This window comes from Mauremys mutica, chromosome 3 (genome assembly GCF_020497125.1).
Source record: "Mauremys mutica isolate MM-2020 ecotype Southern chromosome 3, ASM2049712v1, whole genome shotgun sequence".
NCBI classification, from domain to species: Eukaryota; Metazoa; Chordata; order Testudines; family Geoemydidae; genus Mauremys; species Mauremys mutica.
The window spans coordinates 100077288-100099409 of record NC_059074.1 but is presented as its reverse complement, the minus strand read 5'-3'; the positions used below and the strand labels follow the sequence as shown (position 1 = coordinate 100099409).

Below are 22122 nucleotides of genomic sequence, written 5' to 3'. Positions count from 1 at the left end.
CAACTGAAGGTGTCTTCCATCACTTTTCCTGGTCTTTCTAAATTCCTTTCCACCCCAACCAATCTAAAGAGCAAAATGTTCAAAAATAACATGTAAAGCAGGGGTATAAAGTTCCCATGCCCATGTGACGTTGTTTGGCTTTCATGATTTACTCCAATTCTGCAGAATGAGAACTTTTTTTCCCCTTCCCCTGTTTTATTAAAAGGTATTTTTCTTCACAGCTATAAGGGCTAGAATCTTTCAGATGTGAAGCAGTATAGCACTGTGCTAGACATCCTGAAACAAGGGCTCTGAGAGGTGTGAACTTTCTGATTTACCTCAGTAGCTGTTAGAATCATAGAATAATCAGGGTTGGAAGGACCTCAGGAGGTCATCTAGTCCAACCCCCTGCTCAAAGCAGGACCAATCCCCAGACAGACTTTTGCCCCAGATCCCTAAATGGCCCCCTCAAGGATTAAACTCTCAACCCTGGGTTTAGCAGGCCAGTGCTCAAACCACTGAGCTATCCCTCTGTCATGTACCTGTTATGTACATCAGTTCATTGCCAGGACACTTCTGTGCTTGAATTATGTACCTGTGGTCAGAACTTAGTGCATGACTTTTAAAGTGCCTGCATCATCTTTTTCCCATGGAGTGATGCTGAATGTAAATGCAACTTTACTAACTGCCTGCTTCTTTATTATGTAAAAGTTATATTCTACCCACTGTCTTTCCACTGACTTCAGCGAGCACCAGATCCAGTCCTTTTTGCATAACTACCATTGATGACAGTGGGAAGTCTATTATGGAATTGTACGTGGTCCTAGTGAGGCCAATGCGGGAGGCAGGAAGCGGCGCGAGATTGGCCTGGGACCAAGAACCGCGGCCAGTGGGAGCCGCGATCGGCCGAACTTGCCGACGCGGCAGATAAACAAACCGGGCCGGCTCGCCAGGGTGCTTACCCTGGCGAGCCGCGAGCCACTGGTTGCCGACCCCTGTCCTAGTGTAACCCCAACAGACCCCAGTGGTCATCAGCTGGGATCAAATCTGGGACCTCTGGAGCTTAATGCCAGAGCCTCTCTACTGCATGAGGTAAAAGCCAAGACTGTAGCGTGCTCATCAATCTCCAGCTGGTCGCGCTGCCACTAGATGGGGCAGAGTGCCACACCAAGCAGGCATGGGTTACACTAGCTCTTTAGCTCTGATCCAAAAGCCCATAACTAAAAATGTTTTCCAGCCATCTCCACGGGATGGCTTTGACACCCCTCTTCTAAAGCATAGCCTGATAGTGAAGAGTTTTTAATCTCCAAGTATGTATTTAAAATGAAAATTCAATCTCTTGTCCTGTGTCCGCTTAGTTTTTTTTAACACTATTATTGTTAGTAAAACTTGCAGTGCTGCTTAGTAATAGATGCTCCAGGATTAATTAAAATGGAAGATTACTGTACATTCTGAACTTCTGGAAATTTTGAGGGTTACGTTTTTATTGCATTGACTACCTCATTAAGGCAGACGTGCAGTTTTTCACAGATCTGTGCTCTACAGGAGAGGCCAAACCCATTCCCTCCTTCCTGATTTGTAGTGGCTTTAGGGCTGAACCTTTGTTTAGTTACTGGATGATTCCAATATCATCTGTTCACAAAAAATTCTGCTTTGTTTTATTCTCTGTGGGCCTGATCCAAAGAACTACTGATATTAGTGGAAAGATTCCCATTGTTTTCTGTGGGCTTTGTATCAGCAAATAAACTGTACGTAACTAGATTGCATTCGTGTCCCCAACCCTTGTCTTCATACCTTTTGTCCTTTTGTGTTAATGCTGTGGGGCCTGACCCAGATAGGGGCCTGTGGCCATTATCACAATAGAAATAAGCAAAATATAGAAATCTGGGAGGTGAACATGTTGTCACTGCCATATGATCAAGTTTTGATGTGTCTGCCCTTTCTTCAAAAGTGAGTCAAGGATCTTTGCATAGTTAGATGAGGAAAATATTTTTAAGTTGATTTTTCTGGTACTTAAATATTCTGTGATGGTACAGTTTTGAGGAGGCAGGGTTTGTGTCTGAAACCTGTCCTAGGGGCGCAGTTCCTCCCCCGAGGGGGGGAAGGTCAGAGGTCAAATATTTTGAAGTAAGGGTCATACACGAAACATTTTTGTACTTTATATTAGGTAATTCACTATTATCTATTGCCCCTGACACATCCTAATGACTGAATTCTCTCTGAGATACAGAACTGAACTGACAAGATACATTACCTTTCTTCTTGTCTCTGTCACTATTTTGATTTACTCTCTTCTATCCTACCTAGCCTGTTGTCAATGTCCTTCTCCTTTGCTTTCCTTGTCACTCACTCTTAACTCACCTCCAACAATTGCCCTTCTCCTCAAAGTGCTTCTAGTGTCAAATGCTGATCGTTCGTCTAGTGTTCAATAGTAGTAGAGGTTCTAATGCTAGTTGGATTATTAATGACATCCATTAGATCAGGGGTCTCAAACTCAAATGACCCCGAGGGCCGCATGAGGACTAGTGCATTGGCCCGAGGGCCGCATCGCTGACACGCCCCCTTGCTGCCCCTGGCCCCACCCCCAATCCACCCCTTCCATGAGGCCCCGCCCCTGCCCTGTCTCTTCTCCACCTCCTCCCCTAAGCGCGCGCAGTTTTAATAAATATATACACTCAGTAATGCACCTCACTCAAAGGACAAAACACGCACTTAGATTTACTGCCTAAGGCTCTGGGAGGGAGTTTGGGTGGGGGAGGGGGTCTGGATGCAGGCTCTGTGCTCGATGCAGGCTGCGGCAGGGGGTGGGGGTGCAGGCTTTGGGACGGAGTTTGGGGATAGGAGGGAGTGCAGGGGTGAGGGCTGTGGGGCTGAGGGCGAGGGGTACATGATGCAGGAGGGGGCTCAGGGCTAGGGAAGAGGGTTGGGCTGTGGGGTGAGGGCTGTGGATGAGGGGTTCATGATGCGAGGGGGCTCAGGGCTAGGGAAGAGGGTTGGGCTGTGGGGTGAGGGCTGTGGATGAGGGGTTCATGATGCGAGGGGGCTCAGGGCTAGGGACGTGGGTTGGGCTGTGGGGTGCGGGCTGTGGATGAGGGGTTCATGATGCGAGGGGGCTCAGGGCTAGGGAAGAGGTTTGGAGTGTGGGGTGAGGGCTGTGGATGAGGGGTTCATGATGTGGGGGCGCTCAGGGCTGGGGCAGAGGATTAGGGTGCGGGGGGATGAGGGGTTCATGATGTGGGGGCGCTCAGGGCTGGGGCAGAGGATTAGGGTGCGGGGGGATGAGGGGTTCATGATGTGGGGGCGCTCAGGGCTGGGGCAGAGGATTAGGGTGTGGGGGGATGAGGGCTCTGGCTGGGGCTGAGGATTAGGGTGCAGGGGGATGAGGGGTTCATGATGTGGGGGTGCTCAGGGCTGGGGCTGAGGATTAGGGTGCGGGGGGAATGAGGGCTCTGGCTGGGGCTGAGGGTTTGGGGTTGGAGAGGCTCAGGGTAAGGGAAGCCTGCCTTGCCAGTACTGGCGGAGGGCAGGCACTAGGACCCTGCACCCTAATCCTCAGCCCCAGCCAGAGCCCTCATCCCCCCACACCCTAATCCTCTGCCCCAGCCCTGAGCACCCCCATATCATGAACCCCTCATCCCCCCGCACCCTAATCCTCTGCCCCAGCCCTGAGCGCTTCCCTTCCCCCCCCCCCCCAGCCCGGCCCCGGCGGGTCCCGCTTCCCTTCCCCGGCCCGGCCCTGGCGGGTCCCGCTTTCCGCCCCCCCTTACCCGAGCGCGTCTCCGGCGGTCCCGCTCAGAGCCGCGTGGTGAGGGGGCGGGGCTGGGAGCTCCACGCCGAGCGCAGCGCTCAGCCCAGAGCTCCCAGCCCCGCCCCCTCCCCACGCGGCTCGGATCGGGGCGGAGCTCAGGCGCTCGGACGGAGACTCGGCGCTCTATGCGCCGCGGCTCCAGGAGAGGGGCGGAGGCGGGAGCCTCCGCTTTTCTCTTGGGGGCCCCTGCGGAGCTCCCCTGGGGAGCTCCGCGGCCCACGGGCCGCATGTTTGAGACCCCTGCATTAGATCTTGGAAGTCTACTAACGTTAGACAGATACCAGTAGTGCTTGTCGCATCTAATACTAGTAACAAAACCAAGTACTGGAACTAGGGATCCCCAGTGAGATTATATGCCATGCTGGGGGATAAAATGATGCAATGTCAGAAAGGGATTGTGCATCCAGGCTGAAAGCCCATGGTCAGAAGTGAACCCAGAAGATGGGACATAAACACACAAACCAGACAGGTTTGTGTTTGGGATGTAAGCCTGGATTCATGCTCCATCGTTGCTCTGACATAGTGTACTGCATGCAAAATGCCAGAATGAAAACAAAAAAGACAAATGGTGAACAGCGCATTGGGGTCGAGTATGATTGCAAGCAATGTGGAAGAAACTGTCCAAGAATGGTTTGTTGTGGTGAAACTATGACCTGTAGGTAGTGTCATCTGGAATTCTTTGATGTGTGTGAGTGCCATTTGTGCAAACTAGGTCAGTTTAGAGAATGCAGTAGTCTAACATGTACAGCTAGAACTTCATAAGCATTTTCATTCATGAATCAGTTGTGACTTAATATGAATGTTTCTTCATAGTGAAGTTTTCATGCATTTTTCAGGCACTGGGAGAAAAACCATTCCCTCCACTGTTAGCTTTGGGCTTCATGTAAAACTAGTGGTACTGCCTAAGAGGAGGAGGTATATATTTTGGTGCAAATAAGTTACATATTTAGAAATCAGAATTCTACCAAATATTTAGCTTTGTCAATTATCAAAATGTCTGAGTGCATTACTTACGTGGAGATCTTTAATATTTCATACCATCAAGATCATAGCTCAAATCTGGCTACTTGCAAATCTAGGGGAAATTACTATTTGAATGATTTGAATATATTTTCAATTCCTGAATAGTTGGTAAGGAGTTCAACAAATGGTTCACTATAAACACACACACACACACACACACACACACACACACACACACACACTCTAGTAGTAGTACATAATAGATAATAAATGCTGGGCCTCTGATTTCTTTCAGTAAATATTGTTGTGGTTTTTCCAGTTCAGTGGCTTTTTTTTCTTCAAAAATATGATGTTTAAAAACCAAATTCTGCCCTTAGTGACACCCATGCAACTCCATTCACTTCCATGGTGTAGAAGAATATAGCCCTACAAGAATTGCTATATTGCTGCCTTTGCGCTGTTTGAAACATACAGCCAGAGTGGCTGGGAAGAAGGCCTCAGAGCAAGCCCTAATGAGGGACAGGAGCTGTTCATTGTAAAAGGGCCCCTAAGGTTTTGCAGTAAAAGTTCCCTAAGCTTCTGTGTTTCAGCCTCTGAACATGTTCAAGGATACTTCCCTCTAAGGATCCTGGTGCCTGTATCCTGCCTAAGACCCAGAGCAGTTCACAAATGGGGAAGTTGGATGCTCAGCTGCCTAATTTGCGTGTGGGGCCTGATCCAGTAGTACAGGCTCCATCAGGGGGTTGCAGTGCGAGACAGGACTCCAGGCTGGGGCACAGGGTTGGGATGCATGAGGGGGGTGAGGGCTCTAGCTGGTGGTAGGGCTGTGGATGAGGGAGTTGGGGTGCAGGAGGGGGCTTCAGGCTGTGCCAGAGGGTTAGATTGTGGGGGAGATGCAGAGTCCCAGCGGTGCTTACCACCGCTCCCAGAAAGCCGCTGCCGGGTCCCTGCAGCCCCTAGACGCATGGGCAGTCAGTGTGGTTCCACATGCTGCCCTCACATCTGCAAGTGCCACCCCCGCAGCTCCCATTGGTCGCAGTTCTTGGCCAATGGGAGCTGCTTAGCCAGCACTCAGGGTGCGGACAGCGTGCGGTGCCTCCCTGACCGCCCATTAGTCTAGGGGCCACAAGGACGTAACAGCCGCTTCTGGGAGCCCTGCAGAGCTGGGGCAGGCTGGGAGCCTGCCTTAGTCCTGGGTCCCCGCTGTATTGCTGACTGGACTTTTAACCCGGTCGGCGTTGCCAACCAGAGCTGCCAGGTTCCCTTTTTGACTGATCATTCCAGTTGAAAACCTGATGCCTGGCAACCCTAGTGCCATGAACACTGGGCTATGGGTTATTCTGATGTAGGGCTCCCTCAGTTTCTCCTGTGGAAGTTGTTCCACTTTAAATAATTCAGTAATTAAAAACTAAATATTAATTAGGCCAGTGATAGATAGAATGACTGTATAGTCCAGGGGATAGGGTACTCGCCTGAGCATCAGCAGGTCCCTGTTCAAATCCCTTCTCCTCATCAGGTGGAGAGTGGAGTTGAACAGAGGGTGCCCCACATCCCAGGTGAATACACTAACCACTAGGCTAAAGGTTATAAGGGAGCTCCTCCTTCTCTTCCTGACCTCCCCTCCCCCGCTGTTTTATGTGAACTTGTCTGTGGGCCCGATCTGGTAGGCAGCCTTTGAGCACACATAGTAGATTGGGCCCCACACTCAAGTTGGGCAGCTGAACACCTATCGTCCCCTGGTTTGTGAATTTCTAGCAGAGCCAGGCGTCTCCCTGCAGCCCAGACTTGGGTGTTGAACACCATGAGAGGGTGGGGCTTAGGACACAACTTCTCATTGGCTAGATTAGACGGTTTCCTACTCAGCGTACTGGCTTTGTAGATGCATTCATTTTATTGAGAGCCAAGGTGCCTAACTCGGCTTTGCAGATCGTAATGGTATTCCTGTGATTTAGTATGTGCCTAAAAGTTAGGGCTCTGGGCTTCAGAGCTTGTTTTCATTACAGTATACCTCAAGTGTTGCCACTAGCCAGAGTGTTGTTCACACACACAAATCCCTAGCTTCAGTTAAGTGGTGCTTCAGTCTCTGAACTAGCTGGCCCATTGCCCGTGTGTGTGTGTGTGTGTGTATTAAAGCTTGAAAGCTGCTGATGCAGATGCTAATAATGAAGAGGGGGGCAAAGCTATCTTGCATGGCTAATCCAAGCACTCTGTGTAGCTCCAGGGTTGTTTTGAAATGTGATCACTTTCACCTGAGCTAGGCTAATTTAAGAGAAGTTAACAGTGTAGGTGACTGGAGCTAACACTGCATGGAAGACCAGCTCTCAGACTGGGCATGCTACCAAGAATAAATTCAGCTACACTTGCTTGCAAGAGGCACTCTCTGCTTCCCAACCAGGGGCCACTTGTAAAAGCAGGTTCTGCAGTCTGTTAGAATGATGCCTGTGGGTGCTGCACGTGAACAGATTATACTTCCAGACCAGGAAAAGCCAAGGAAAACACCTCTTCCACAAATGACTCTGAGCTACTGTGGGTGAGGTTTTCTTTTCAATTGGATTCTTGCATTGGCAACAGCAAGGATCTTGTCACAGTGAACTGTTTTAATTGATTTGTTTGTAACATCGTAAAGATGTTAGCAAGGCAGAAATAATCTGAACATTCTTTTGGCTAATTAGATCACCCAGAACACTTTTCAGATCTGACCCAATTGGTCTAATCATGCTGTGATGCTAGACAAATGAAACCTCTGAAGTCAACTGGGAAAAAATAGCAGCCACATCCTCTTTGCCTACACTCCTACTGTCTAACAGCATCCCTTGGATGCTACTGTTTGCTCCTGTTGCTGGATTCCTCCTGGCAGTCCTCTTTGCTTGCCAAGAAAATAGAATTGTGTTGCCTGCTGGATATATTTGTCTATGGCATGTCTGTCTTCTGTTTCTGGTACTCTGCATGGCTTTCTGAGGCATAAAACTACTTACCAGGGAGACTAGGCACTCACAGAGACTTGATTCTAATAATGGGGCCTCTTCTGTCAGGTTCTGAGTGCCTCTGGCCTCCTCTACTTCTTCTGGTTTCACTGAGAGTTGGGTTAAGTACCTTGTGGAATTGTCCCAGTTAACTGCACATTTTTTCCCATGTGTTTGACCAAAACTGTATGTTCAAGATTACAGTTGGAAATGTAACCATTCAGCAGTCAGGAATTTAAAATGTGTGGTGCCCATAACAACCACAAATGCCCTTCCTTTATGCATATGTACTGTTTTATTTTGTATTGCTGCAAATGCTGTTAGATTTATGCCATCATGTAAATGTTGGGCATGCAGTGTTGAAATTCCCAGTTCTGTAAGGTGCTATAGAAATCCAGAAGATTCTCCTTATTACTTTTTATGAAAATGTTTCACACTGCTGTGAAAACCTATTATACTTGTAGTACAGGGCACGTGTGCTGAAGGTGGCACACAAGCTGATTTTCATTGGCACTCACACTGGCTGGGTCCTGGCCACCGGTCTGGGGGGGCTCTGCATTTTAATTTAATTTTTAAATTAAGCTTCTTAAACATTTAAGAAACCTTATTTACTTTACATACAACAATAGTTTAGTTTAGTTATATATTCTAGACATAGAAAGCGACCTTCTAAAAACTTTAAAATGTATTACTGGCACGTGAAACTTTAAATCAGAGTGAATAAATGAAGACTCAGCACACCACTTCCGAAAGGTTGCCGACCCCTGGTGTAGTATTTCCTTCTGTTCCTTGAAGCAATTGTTGGATACAATGCCGTTGCTATGTCTTCAGAGATCTGAATGTTACATGTATTATGTATTCTCATTAAATGTATTGATGAAATTGTTAAAAGCCTACAGAATTGTTGTTCATAGTTTCTCTCTATTTCAAGGAGATATATATAATATCCTATTATGGAGTTAGGGAAATATCCTGAATGAGGTAAATAAAACAAAGGTAGATGCTTTTTTAGAATCCTTGTCTCTGCAGCCACATAATGTATTTCCGCACTATTGTTGCAAAAATGAATGCCAGCTACAGAAGAAGTGAAGTCAGATATCCAGAAGTGGGACTGTCCCAGAGTTGAGGCAGTACACTGACTGACTGTTTTGGATTATAGGCAGTATGTGGTATTATAAAAGGTATACCAATTATTTTTTTTAACCAGTTCATCCTACTTGGCCTGTCTTCCTTCAGATAGGACACTTCTTGCTTGTTTATCTTCCCACACCCTCAGGTACACAGGGCATCCACCAGTTTTCCACCATTTATTTCAATCTTGTGCTGATCTGTTCAGGTTTGAGTGTCATGTTGAGGGATCTGGCGGCCTCTTTCTCTAATGCTCTGTGTAACGTTTTTCTAGGTCACCCTCTTTTCCTATGGAAGTTGTGTTGGTGGCATCTTTAAATCCTGTCCAAAATATGTCCATCATTGTCTTGTACCATATTTTGATGCTTTAGATTGGTTTGCTCTATGTAGAATTTCTGATGGTGCAAGAAACTTTCCCAGGGACTCTGAAGATCTTCTACAGGCATTTACTTTGGAATAAGTTGATCATCTTATCAATTTCTATTGTAGATTTCCATGACTCTGCTCCACAAAGGAGGACAGACATGATGCTGGTGTTAAAAATTCATATGTTTGTGAGTTGGTGCCAGGTAAAGCTACTTTTCCAAATCTTTTCATGGTTATGAAAATACTTAGCTGCTTTTGATATTTGTTGCTTTGTTGTCTGTCACTATCATTATATGCCTCACTCCCTAGATAGGTAAAATGACTTACTGTTCTTGTTTCTTTGTCCACTGTAATAGTTAGTTATGTTAAAGGTAATAATTGGAGATGTACCAATCTTCTAGAACTGGAAGGGACCTCAAAAGGTCATTGAGTCCAGCCCCCTGCCTTCACTAGCAGGACCAATTTTTGCCCCAGATCCCTAAGTGGCCTCCTCAAGGATTGAGCTCATAACCCTGGGTTTAGTAGGCCAATGCTCAAACCACTGAGCTATCCCTCCCCCCACTGATAGCCATATATTTTTGTCTTCCCCTTGTTGATGAACAAACCAACTTTTTTTGCTATATCTGTGAAAAGCTGGGTCTTTTCTTCCACCCACTAAGCAATGTGTTGAACCAAGCAGGTTACTATTCTCTGCAAAAACACTATAATCCTATTGTGCTTTATCATTTGTCCATAAAATTCCTTGGTTGCCTTCTGTGGTTACTTTCCTCATGACATAGTCAATGACCAGTGCAACAATATAATATACCCTTGCCTTACTCCAGTTGTCACTGCAAACCATTGGCTGATGTCACCATCTCTGACTGCACAGTTGCAATTTATTGTATAGAGTTAGACCCTTGATTATTCTAATTATTTTTGCTGGTTTTCCATAATATATCATGATTCTCCAAAGACTCTTTCTGTGTATACTGCCAAAAGCCTTTTGGAAATCTAAAATCTCTCACAAGAGGTGCTTGCCATTCCACTCTATAATATATCTGAGAACAACTGTATGGTCTGCATGGGAATCAATAATCTAAAACTTGCCTTAGTCTCTCAAAGTTGACAGTCTGTTTGTTTCATGATACATTCCAGGATGATGATACATATGATTTTCCCAGGCACTGAAAGCAATGCAATTCCTTTCCAGTTATTACAGTTGATATGCTCACCCTTTTTTGGCAATTCTACTATAAGGACTCTTTTCACTGGGTCATTTTTTCTTTTCCTTTATCCTGTCAAAAAACACAAGGAAAGTCTTGAGGGCTATTTTGTCATTTGATTTAAGCATCTTGCCAGTAATGTTATCTCTAGCCGCTTGGCCATATTTTAGTTTACTGTTGGATTTTTTCCTTTGTAATAGCTCCTAAATTGTATTCTAGTGGTAGGTCTTCATCATGTATTTCTAGTAGTTCACTTGGGCTTGGTCTATTTAAAACAGCCTGAAAATGTCCTGCCCGTCCTTTCCTTTCTTTTTCTTCTGTACTAAATCTTTCCATTTTCATCTTTTAATAGAGCCTTCAGTAGTGCTAAAGTTTCCTTTTAGCCATTTGATTATCTTATACAGGATTGCAAGATCACCTTTTTGGTTAGCATCTTCAGCCTGTTGACATTTTCTATCAATATATCTTTTTATATCCCCTAGCACTGCTCCTTTTTCCTCATTGCCTAGAGCTCTGTATTCTTGCCACTTGCTTATCTCTTCACATGTCTTAGCATTCATGAATTTTTGCTTTACTCTTCTCACTTCCACTGCTGCCCAAGTGGCATCGCTATTCTATTCTTCCTTTTTAGATTTTGTTATCTAGAAAGTGCAAAGACAGTTCTAATAGCACTCTCACTGATGTTTTCCTACAGAGTATCCATGTCCTGGTTTACTGCTGTTAACTCCGTTAGAACACCAAATCTGTTTTTCAGTTCAAGCTGAAAAGTGCTTTTGGTGTTCATGCATGGTCTTCTTTTAATCTTCTTCATCCTCTTTAACTTGATCTTCAGTTTAGTGATAACAAAGATTATGGTCCCTGCCGACATCTGCTCCCCTGTACCCATGTACATCTGCCAATGAGCTGCAAAACTTCCTTGAAATGCAAAAATATCTCGTGTGTGTGTGTGTATACATATATATATTTAAATACATCTGGGGAGTTCGTTGTCACTTTATGGATTTCTTTGAGGAAATGTTGTTCACACAGCAAATTTCTACTAATCATTCACCATTTTGGTTCACGTTCAAACTCCTGCTTCACTTGCCCATAACTTTATCCAACCATCATTGTTTTACTTCCTACCTTTGTGTTTAAAGTACTCAGTCACCATATCCAGTTTTGGGATCTTGGTTAATACATCTGGTAACAAATCATAAAAAAGCATATTTTTCCTCATTTGGCTTTTCATTGGTTGTGCATAGCATTGTGTGACTCTTAGTTTGAAGACTCTAGTTTGAAAGCAAATTCTAATAATTTTTTCACTGACTTATTCCCACTCAGTCAGTGCCAGTTCTGCTTCATTTGACATTAGGATTGCTCTGCCAGATTCATGTTTACCATCCACATTCCTGGAGTAGATGATGGCCTGATTTGTTTCTCTAAAGTACAGTTTGTTCGAACTTGTTCATCTGCATTCTCTGATTCCAAGGACATCAAGAAGGCATGTATCCATTTCTTTATACTCAAGAAGTTTTAATAGCTTTGTAGATTGTTCTCTCATTCCAAAATCTGATGATTATTGATCTGACTTTGAGCAAGGGAATTTTCAGGACATGGGCTTTCTTTATAGGTTTGACCAATGCCTGTCATATTCTTCACATGAAGTTTATCTCTTGTTTGAACCTGCAGCATACCAGTATGGCTTATGGTGTTTGTGTGTGTTTTGTTTTTGTTTTTTTTTCTATGGTGGGGTTACCAGACCCATGCACGTTCTTAGGTCCATGGCTCTTTATTCATCATTCAGAACTATCCACATGTGGACGTTTCCCGATTTGCCACCCAGTGAACACACTTGGTAGCTTCGGATGCCAAAAGCAGATAGAGCAATACAGGTTTTTAATGGTTCAGTTTCTTTCCTATTATTGGTAGGAAGCCATGACTCGACCTACCTCACCCCATAACCCTATGCTTCAGAGTGGGGCTGGAGCACATAGAGGAGCCATTGGTACAATCCTAATGAATGGCACAGAGTGCTCACCATCTGTTTGCCCTGGAGAACTCTGGGGAGATGCCTTCTGAAGTAGTCTCCTTAGGTGGTTCCCCAGGGCAGAATGCCCCACCCCCCGTACACAGTGCTGTGTGTAAATCTCATATGCGAGCTCTAATTTGTTTGGCTAAGAATTCACATTCTTTTTATATAGGGTTTTCTATCCATTTACTCAAGAAATGTGAAACCCACCATGGCTAAATAAGCATTGCTCTACTGCAGTGGTGGGGAAACCTTTTTTCTGTCACGGGCCATTGATGCACAGAAAAAAATCAATCACGGGCCACTCACAAGTTAAAAAAAGCAACTTAATTTAGTTTAAAAAAAAAAACTAGAGAGAAATATAAAATGTTCAACTCACCTGCCAAGCTGGGCACGTAGGCTTGGGACTTCCCCCTGCAGTGGGGCGAGTTGGTGCTCACAGCTCCAGCCCCTGGGGGGGGAGGAGGAGAAGTGCCAAAACTTGCTGCAGGCCAGATGAAAATAAGCAATGGGCTGGATCCGGCCCGCAGGCCACCCCTGCTCTACGGGTTCAGTGAACCCATCTTCCTGTAGATACAACTAGCTCTTACTCCTCTGTGGTCTGAGACGAGGAACCGCTGACTATATTACAAACACACAGCCAGACTTACTGTACCATTTTAATCTTTCTTTTAATGGGGATTTTTTTCTTCTCTGCTGTTCACAAAACATGCACTGCACTTTCCATGGCAACTACCACATCATTAGACACAGATACATCCCACGCAACAGTGTTTACTACAAGTAAGAAATGTTTCCAAGAAAATTCCTTTCTGTAGCTGAGAGCCAGCAGGAAGGTGCTAACACTCTTCTCACCCTGTCATGTTTGTCCCTCAACCCACAGACAGAATTCTTGGAGAATGGGAAACGTCTCAGAGGACTGGCAAAGGGCAAACATGTATGATACCTGTCTTTAAAAAGGGGGAACAAAAAGGAGTTGGGGAATTATGAACTAATTAGCCTAACTTGGATACCTGGAAAGGTACTGGAGGAAATTATGCAATAAATGTGTAAGCATGTAGTAGATAGCAGGATTAATGGAATAGCTATCATGGATCTGTCACAAACAAATCATGCACAACCAACCTAATTTCCTTCTTTGACAGGGTTACTGGCCTAGTGGATGAGGGGGAAGCAGTAGACATGATATATCTTGATTTTTATAATGCTTCTGATACAGTCGAACAGTCCCACATTCTCAGAAGCAAACTAGGGAAATGTGGTCTAAATGAAATTACTGTATGGTGGGTACCCACAAGGGGTTGAAAGACCATACTCAAAGCATAATTATCAATGGTTTGCTGTCAAACTGGCAGGGCATATCTAATGAGGTACCACAGTAGTCTCTCCTGGGTCTGGTACTAGTCAATATTTTCTTTAATGACTTAGATAATGGAGTGGAGAGAGTGATTATAAAAATTGTGGATGATGCCAAGCTGGGAGGGGTTGCACGCACCCTGCAAGACAGGATTAAAATTAAAAACAACATTGACAAATTGAAGAATTGGTCTGAATTCAGCAAGAAGAAATTCAGTAAAGGCAAATGCAAAGTATTTAACTTAGGAAGGAAAAATTTATGCACAACTACAAAATAGGGAATAACTGGCTAGGCAATGTAATGCTCAAAAGGAGCTGTGGGGTATAGTGGATCACAGATTGAATGAGCCAACAATGCAATGCAGTTGCAAAAAAACAAATAAACCCCAGAATGATATTAGCTGCTGGCCTGTGCTGTGGCTCCGTTCCCAAACCGGGGCCAAGGGTGGAGCGAATTTAGGACCGGCTGCCAGCACCCACCACAGCCCAGCTGTGGCTCTGCCCCCACCCCCAGGCTCTGCCTCTGGCTGCAGCTCTGGCCCCAGACCCACCCCTAACTACGGCCCTAGCCTCAGCCCCCTTACTCTGTCCACCCCCTGCTCCAGGCCCCAGCTCTGGGGGGGCATGGACAGGGGCAAGTTGGGCATGCGACCCTCAAGTCTGTGGACCACTGTCTTAAGGGCTGCTCTAAGAGGACCATGATCAATGGTTCTCCATATCCATGCAAGGTATGACAAGAAGTAATGGACTTAATCTGCTGTAAGGGAGATTTAGGTTAGATATTAGGAGAAACTTTCTGCTGTAAGTGTAACCCACACATCTTCTGGGTGTGGTGGTCCGTCCCAGCTAGAGGCACTGAGACCACTTAGAGAGAGAGAGAGAGAGAAAATGAGTCTGCTCTACAGCCTTAGCTAACACTCAGTTGGCTTTTAGCTCATGCGGTAGAGGCTCATGCACTAAACTCCAGTGGTCCCCGGTTTGATCCCAGCAACAGGGGTCTGTCAGCCTTACATAAGGGTAGTTAAGCTCTGGAATAGGCTTCCAAGGGATCCCTGCCATTGGAGGTTTTTAAAAACAGGTTGGACAAACACCTGTCAGAGATGATCTAGGTTTACTTGATCTTGCTTCAGCACTGGGCTTGATAACGTCTCAAGGTCCCTTCCAGCCCTACATTTCTATGGTTCTATACTCTTCCTTCAGCACTTGATCCACTTAACAACATATAACACTTGATCACTGAACACCACAACTACTGTCAGAGCAGAGAACTATATTGGAACTCACTCATATTTGGCTCAGTCAGTTACAGTAGAAGTGCTCAGCTGGGCAGTTCATTCCATCTCCAGAACAAGAACATAACAAACTAGCCTGAAAGGGGTAATTGGGTTTTAAAGAGTCCCGCTTCTTTCTGTTCCTGAGGAAAGAGCAGTGCTTAATTTGTAATGAGAGGTGCCAGTGCTCAAGCAATTTTTTTTTATATATTCATATCTGATGCGGCAAGCCCAGAGGTTCTGGGACTAGGAACTGCCAAGCCTAGAGGTGCCAGGGTAGAGCTCTGGGAAAGAGTTGGATCAGTTGAAAAATCTAATTAATATAATATAAAAGTGCCTAAGCAACTTTCACTGAGATTTGTGCTTCTAAATCATACAGGTGCATTTGAAAAACTCAGCCTAAATTAGTAGTAAAAGCTATAGGACACATTCTACCCTTGATTTTTGTGCAGAATGCCTACTAACAGGAATGGCTTTTGGGTGAGATGCATAATTTAGCACCTGACTGAGGTGGCTGTAGTTATGAAGTGGGATGCCTTTTTCTGTCTACTGCACCTTTACATTTAAAAAACAAAAAAAACCCGTGCCCATGTGCAGTGACAGCAGCCAGTTTGTTCAGTGTTGTGTCCACCTGTTCAGAGAGACTGATACTGTGCTCTCTGTTGTGCATCCTTGACTTTTGTTCTTATTGTTTTCTTACATTAGGATGTTACTGGATGTTGGTAAGGGTCTTGTGTTAATCCAGGTAACATGGCCAAATTCTAGTGCTGCCTCTTGCTTGCCTACAGTTTCAGACAGATCCAGTATTCACTTCCTAAACCAACTGTATACTGTTAATCAATTGCTGTGTTCAACCCCAAAGGTAATATGCATTACCGATGTGGCCAGAATTGTCCCTCTGTGCCTGTACACCATGCTAGGGTGTTGAAACTTAATATTTATCAAGTGCTTTGAGACCCATGGATGAAAGGTGCTAGAGAAAGCTCAAGTATGTATTAGAATCGGTATTCATACATACATCCTTCTGGACTTGAGGGCTGCTATAACGCATCTAAAATAATGAGTTTTGCTTTCTGAGAAATTACCAACTCATAAGGTCACAGAGGTGAACAATGAATCATGAATGTATTCACTCTGAATATTATGAACTCTACTGATCCAGGCAAACACACGGCAGAGAGTTTTATTTGCTTCATAAATGAGTACTCGACTTGCTCAAGTAGCTATAACAAATGTTGGTTGCTGTTGGCAGAATGAATGTAGCATTATGCCCCAAGAACAGTGATCGTCCACTCTCCTTCATCTCTAGTTTTTCCATGAAATGTCTGTCTGGTGGCTTCTCCTGTGAGATAAGGCTCTGAGCTCTGCTGACACTGCTGTCATTCTCCCTCTTGCTATTTGCAGTGGCACTGGCAGAGTGGCACACATCACCTCTTGAAAAGATGCAGTGTTCACTGTTTTCTCAATTCATTGAGTTCCTTGACCCTCTTCTTTCTGACACATGTGAAGTGGGTCCTGGGAACATGACAGAGAGAGAATCACTCTGTTAGTGTAAATAAGAATTCAGTATAAATAATCCAGGCTGTAGCTCTAGTATTCTGGGACAAAGGCAAGCCATAGTCCTGGTTCTCCACTGTTAGGTGGGGTATATAGTTGCTGCTGTGGGGGTGGAATCAGCAGATCTTAATAGGTAGCATGTGTAACATTTAAAGCATAATACAAGATATTTCAAATGCTAGAGGATGTTAAAAACTGGAAAGAAGCAGAAGAGACTGCTGCTCAGAAATAACAATGTGATCGTTTTAAGACTCTTCTGAAGATAGGAAATTTAGGCCATTTAAGGCACAGCCCTAAATGGAGGTGGAGTTGCACTGCTCCAGTGGGAGCATCAGGAGGAATTGTGTCCTTGCACACTCTGCACTCCCCTGCTGTGAGTGCCAGGAGAGTGGGGCCATAGTTTCTGTCACATCAGTTCTGCGTGGCTTGTTCCTCCTGGAGCATGAGCATGGAACAGTCCCTTAATGGCAGAGAGTCCAGAGTGCAATTGTTGCTGGCCCCTGAAAAGGTCCCTTTCGCTACAATGGGAGTTGTACTCATGTAACTGAAGGCAGAATTGAGCCAGGAACACAGGGGAGAATGATAAAGCAGCTAAGGGGATACAGCAGAACTGACTGCTTTTGTCTGCATGGAGACCTAAATAAGTAGCTTTTTTTTTCTGTCCTATACTACTGTCATCATAGGACTTCACAGAAGGTAAAGGCCAACCAAGGTGTGAGAGACATTTACTACCAGGTTGGGACTAAATAGAAAGGAACTGTATTGCCAACCAACAGATTCACAAGGGTCGGTGTAGAGTGTAAGGATGTTCTCTAACAACGTTTCTCAAATTAGAGGGCTTGCCTGCTTGGGGAGGCAGTGGCCTGTTCAAGGGAAGGGAAGGTGTGACTCATCTACTGACCAGTCAAGAAAACAGTTACTTTTTCCTTGAGATTCACCAATATAGCCAGCAGTTGGACACTGAATGTCCTACAAGGTTCTTGCCCTGTCTGCATGTTTTAAAATAAGTTGCCAATGTTCTTTAAGAATGAGCTTTTTATCCTTTATTTACATCAGGGTTGGCTATGAATGTGGCTCTTACTGCACTTTCAGAGTAGATTTTGTCAGAGTTGCAACACATGCCCGGATCTTTTTCTTTCTGTATAACAATTCCTAGAGTGCATTATTCATCTTGAGAAACTGGGGATTTTCAGTGATGGAATATTTATATCTCAGCTCTAGATGGTATGGCTGGCCTGATTATACTAACATAATAATCTTCCTTTCCCCACCTGGATTAGGGGGTTGTGACAAAGATGTCACGCGCACGCGCGCACACACACACACACACACATCAAGAGAGATCTGTTTCCTGGCTTCAGCCACATGACTTGGGCCAGAGGTACTATCACATGACATGGGTCAAGGTTACAAAAAATATCTACCCATGTTACATGGCAGATGACAGTAGCCGCTAACTTGAGTGACTGACTACTGTAACTGTGGTGATGTGAAACTGATTTTTTTTTTTTGTTGAATTAAAAATGCTCCACCGGACATATGCTTATTGGCCCCTGTGCTTGTTTGTGAGCTGGCAAAAGAAGAGACTTAAGAATTGTTTTTGATTCTGTGTCTTCCTGTATTGACTGCTAACATGTATCTTGTACTGCACGTATACAAACAACGTAGGGGGAAAAAATCAATAGAAAACAAACATCTCATGGATAAACACTGCTGCCTGCTTCCCTGCTTCTCAGCTCTCAATGAAAACCAAATCAACAGAGCTTCAAAATACTGGCAAACCTACAGCAAAGTAGGCAAAGGCACTTGACAACTCATCCCCTCTCTCTCCTTAATAGCAGGTTTAACTTTCCTCCACACTCAACTCTTGGAATATTGTTTAAAATGTAATTTAAATCCTAATCTGTCATCTGGCATCTGAGAGGCATTTAAAGTCACTTCATGGTCTCTGTGAGTGATAGAAAGGACCAAATATTTATTTTAAATACTTGGAAGGTCATTGAGATGCCAGCCATTACAAAGTTGCTATCTGCTAACTGTTACCACATGGTGAGATGCCAGCTATTTGCTCTCTTACGTATTGCTCTCTCTGTGTACAGTTCTCTATATGTCAATGAATCTAAATGTATTTGGTACGTTGGAATATAGTGACAGTTGTTATGCACATCTCTGCTGCCATTCCCTCAAGTTTTCTAATTGGTATGCTCTTTCTTCTGTTTTCTTCTCTTTTTAGTTGATGTCTTCCATGCTTCTGAGGGGGCCATGCTTGTGATGTCACCCAATTTTTAATTTGCTACGTGCTCAAAGTATGGTGGCCATGTTGGTCAATTAGCTTGTACTAGAAGTCGGGTGGGAGGGTGGTGGGGACTTTATCATTTAATACTTATTTGGAGACACTATGGCCCAGTGTATAGAGCCCTGGACTGGAACTCAGGAGGTCTGGATTCTATACCTGACTACCACTGGCCTGCAGGGAGAGCTTGAGCAAGTCACCTGTAAAATAAGCATAATGATGCTGATCTCCTTTGTGAAGAGCTATGTGGTATTTAATTAAACTGTTAATTTTTCTAAATGCAGTGAATGTGACACCTTTTTCTTTAGATGTACATTCGCTCATAAAAGGAACTAGTGCTTTAGAGCCAGACAGCAGTAATGGAGAAATAGCAAGTGACTGGATTGAAAATGAGTCTTTGAATGAAAAGATGCAATGAAGTGAGAGCCATTACTGGGTTTTTCAGGCAACTAAATCTGTGCATATATTTCCCCATTTCAATAAGCACACACTAACAGATCTTCAGTTATGATGTGAACATGCATTCAATATTCTTGAAGTCTGTCATGTTACATTTTGTGTGTATGATACTTTCATTGGAAGGCATCCTAAGACAACCACTAAGGGTCACCTAGTGACTACAGGATCTGAGGTATTCCCTTGTGTGTCATGAACCCTATGTTCTTCCATAGAATAACAAAATGCATTTCTACAAGCTCCTTTACAAAATGGTTCTGGGCACTGCACTAAATAGCTACAAGGGTTCCCAATTTGTTTTATAGTATGGGACGCCCCTTAGTACCGAGAATGTCTTTTAGATGGCTTCCCTCCCATTTGCAATCACATACCATCCTTGTAATGCACTGCTGTAATTGTTACACTTGGGAGAGTAGTATTTATGTATTTTTAGCTGTTTTCAGTGCAGTTAAGTAAATTTTCCTTTGGGGGGGAAAGTTAATCACGTCCTCTCTCTTTTTCCCATCAGTTCTGTTTCTCTCAGCCAGAACTGAGGAGAACAGCTCTTTAAAAATGACCTGTGGTCCCTTGACCACAGTTAGGAACTGTGGCAGTAACTTTCTAATGGAATTTTTGTCAATTTAGTTTAATCCCAAAATTTTGGTTTTGACACAGTGAGTTTTTAAAAAAGCTAATATAAATAGTTTCTCGATTTTTAACAAAAAATCAAAAGGAAAACAGGTTTTATTTTAATCATTCCCCTGTAGTACTCTGAACTCCTAAACACCATTGTTCTCAACATTAGTGGATTTATAGTTTCATTGGCCAAGCTGTGTGAAATGTACAAAAAAACAATATAAATGTTGAGAAGTAAATTAGATTTTCAAAATTTTCAGTTTTAATTATCTAAAATTGTGTATGAAGAGAATTAACACCACATGATTTTTATTTTTACTATCTCTTGAAAGAATATTAATATTACACAGGAAACACAAGAGAAACATAAGACCCTGTAGGCATAACTTTGATTAATGCTGCTTTCAGGGTTCTAGCAACAGATCTGCTCCTATATTCATATATAGAAAACAAGATAGTTGGACTTGTATTTAAGATAAGCATATTATTGTCCCAATCCTGCAAAGACTTACAAACCAAATCAGTGGGACTACTTGCAGTGCATAAAGTTAATCATGTGCATAAGTCTTTGTAGGATCAGGACCTGTCAGTTAATTAGCCAAGACTTAGCGGTGCCAGGAAACTAAGTAACCTGTTAAATCACTAGGATATGAAATGGATAAAGATGGTCAGCAGGACAGGTAAAGCTGTGGCCATGGAGAGAGAGGTTCAATGAAAGAACTAACATTTGCAGCATGACCGCATCAGATGGCAAAGTAAAAGGTTTTGCGGGGAGGTAGGAAAGGGGTGTACTTAGAGCTACTGGTCTCCAGGGTCAAATGGAAAAGAACAGCAGCAAATACCCAATACTCACTGTGATGGGCACATAAAAGTAGATCGATGAAAGGAAACTGTGATCATGGGTGATTTATTTTACCCTGAACGAGTGGAGTAATAACTGCAAATGAGCAAAAAAAAAAGTGTGTTTCTGTAGGGAGATTAGCCAGAGCAGTTTCTCTATTAAACTACTAAAAGAGAACTTGATAAATTCATGGTGGTTAAGTCTATAAATGGCTATTAGCCAAGTTGGGTAAGGAATGGTGTCCCTAGCCTCTGTTTGCCAGAGGGTGGAAATGGATAGCAGGAGAGAGATCACTTGATCATTGCCTGTTCAGTTCACTCCCTCTGGGGCACCTGGCATTGGCCACTGTCAGTAGACAGGATACTGGGCTAGATGGATCATTGGTCTGACCCGGTATGGCCGTTCTTATGTTATGTTCTTATGTAAGAGCACTATTTGTTTTGAATGGAATCTGACTTAGAAGGCAGAAAAACCGTTCTCTTCAGACCAAAGATTTGTAAAGGAGTGCACAATAAATCGAAGACACTTCCCAACTCCAGAAAACATACTGCGGGAAAGGAGGAGGCACAGTAGGGCCCCACCAAACATGCCATTGCATGGGTGCATTCCAAATCAATATGCTCTTTTGCTCAAGCCAGAGATGGAAGGGATTTCTCCAAGGAGCAGGCAAGAGCTCTAAAAATACAGAGCATGCATCTATTAGGGGAACTATACTAAATGTATTCTGAAGGTTAGAACTGCGAATTTACTATAAAAACTAAAGCCAACTGAAAAACATTCCAATTGTCATTATATACTGTATCCTAATGAACTTGTGTTCCATCTCTCCTGGCTGGAATTAGAACAGCTCAGCTATAGCTCATAGGTCTTGTATTGCCAACAGATAACTGAATCTTGTTTAGCTCAGTTAACAGGGGTCTGCTTTTGGAGCAGGGTGGTCATACTTCTGTCCATCTGAAAGTCTAAAAGGCTAAGGAATGCTGTGGAGTGACCCCCATAAAGTCTTAGGTGGCTACATTTGTTAGCATATATGGCAGATTTTTTTTAGAGCATATTGCACTGAGATAAATTGGCATTAATGCCATGTAATGAATGGTGAAACTGTGGCAGAGAGGCTAAATGACTTGCTCAGAGTAATGGAGTTCCAGTGCCAGGTAGAACTCCATTTCAGGTTCTCAGTCCTATGTTAAACAAAGTACTTTAAACAAGAACATTTTTTCTTTGAATGAATGTCACTCAGGAGAATTGATATAAAATAGCCCTCATGCCCCACAGCCATACTAAGGGATTTTTTAAAATAGAATCTGTCA

General features: G+C 43.9%; 1 protein-coding gene and 1 long non-coding RNA gene across 2 annotated transcripts in view; one reads left to right on the top strand and one right to left on the bottom strand.

Annotated features, from left to right (window-relative positions):
* The window catches only part of LOC123366435, a 30544-nt gene extending 11592 nt beyond the window's left edge, over positions 1-18952 (top strand). Inside the window, exons 2-3 of the long non-coding RNA XR_006578070.1 lie at positions 9331-9410; positions 18841-18952. This is a non-coding gene — a long non-coding RNA (uncharacterized LOC123366435). The remainder of the gene's footprint in view (positions 1-9330; positions 9411-18840) is intronic.
* AKAP7 (A-kinase anchoring protein 7) overlaps positions 16349-22122 on the bottom strand; it is a 175379-nt gene continuing 169605 nt past the window's right edge. Inside the window, exon 8 of the mRNA XM_045009908.1 lies at positions 16349-16565. Coding sequence (XP_044865843.1) covers positions 16513-16565 — 53 coding nt within the window. The 3' untranslated portion in view covers positions 16349-16512. The remainder of the gene's footprint in view (positions 16566-22122) is intronic.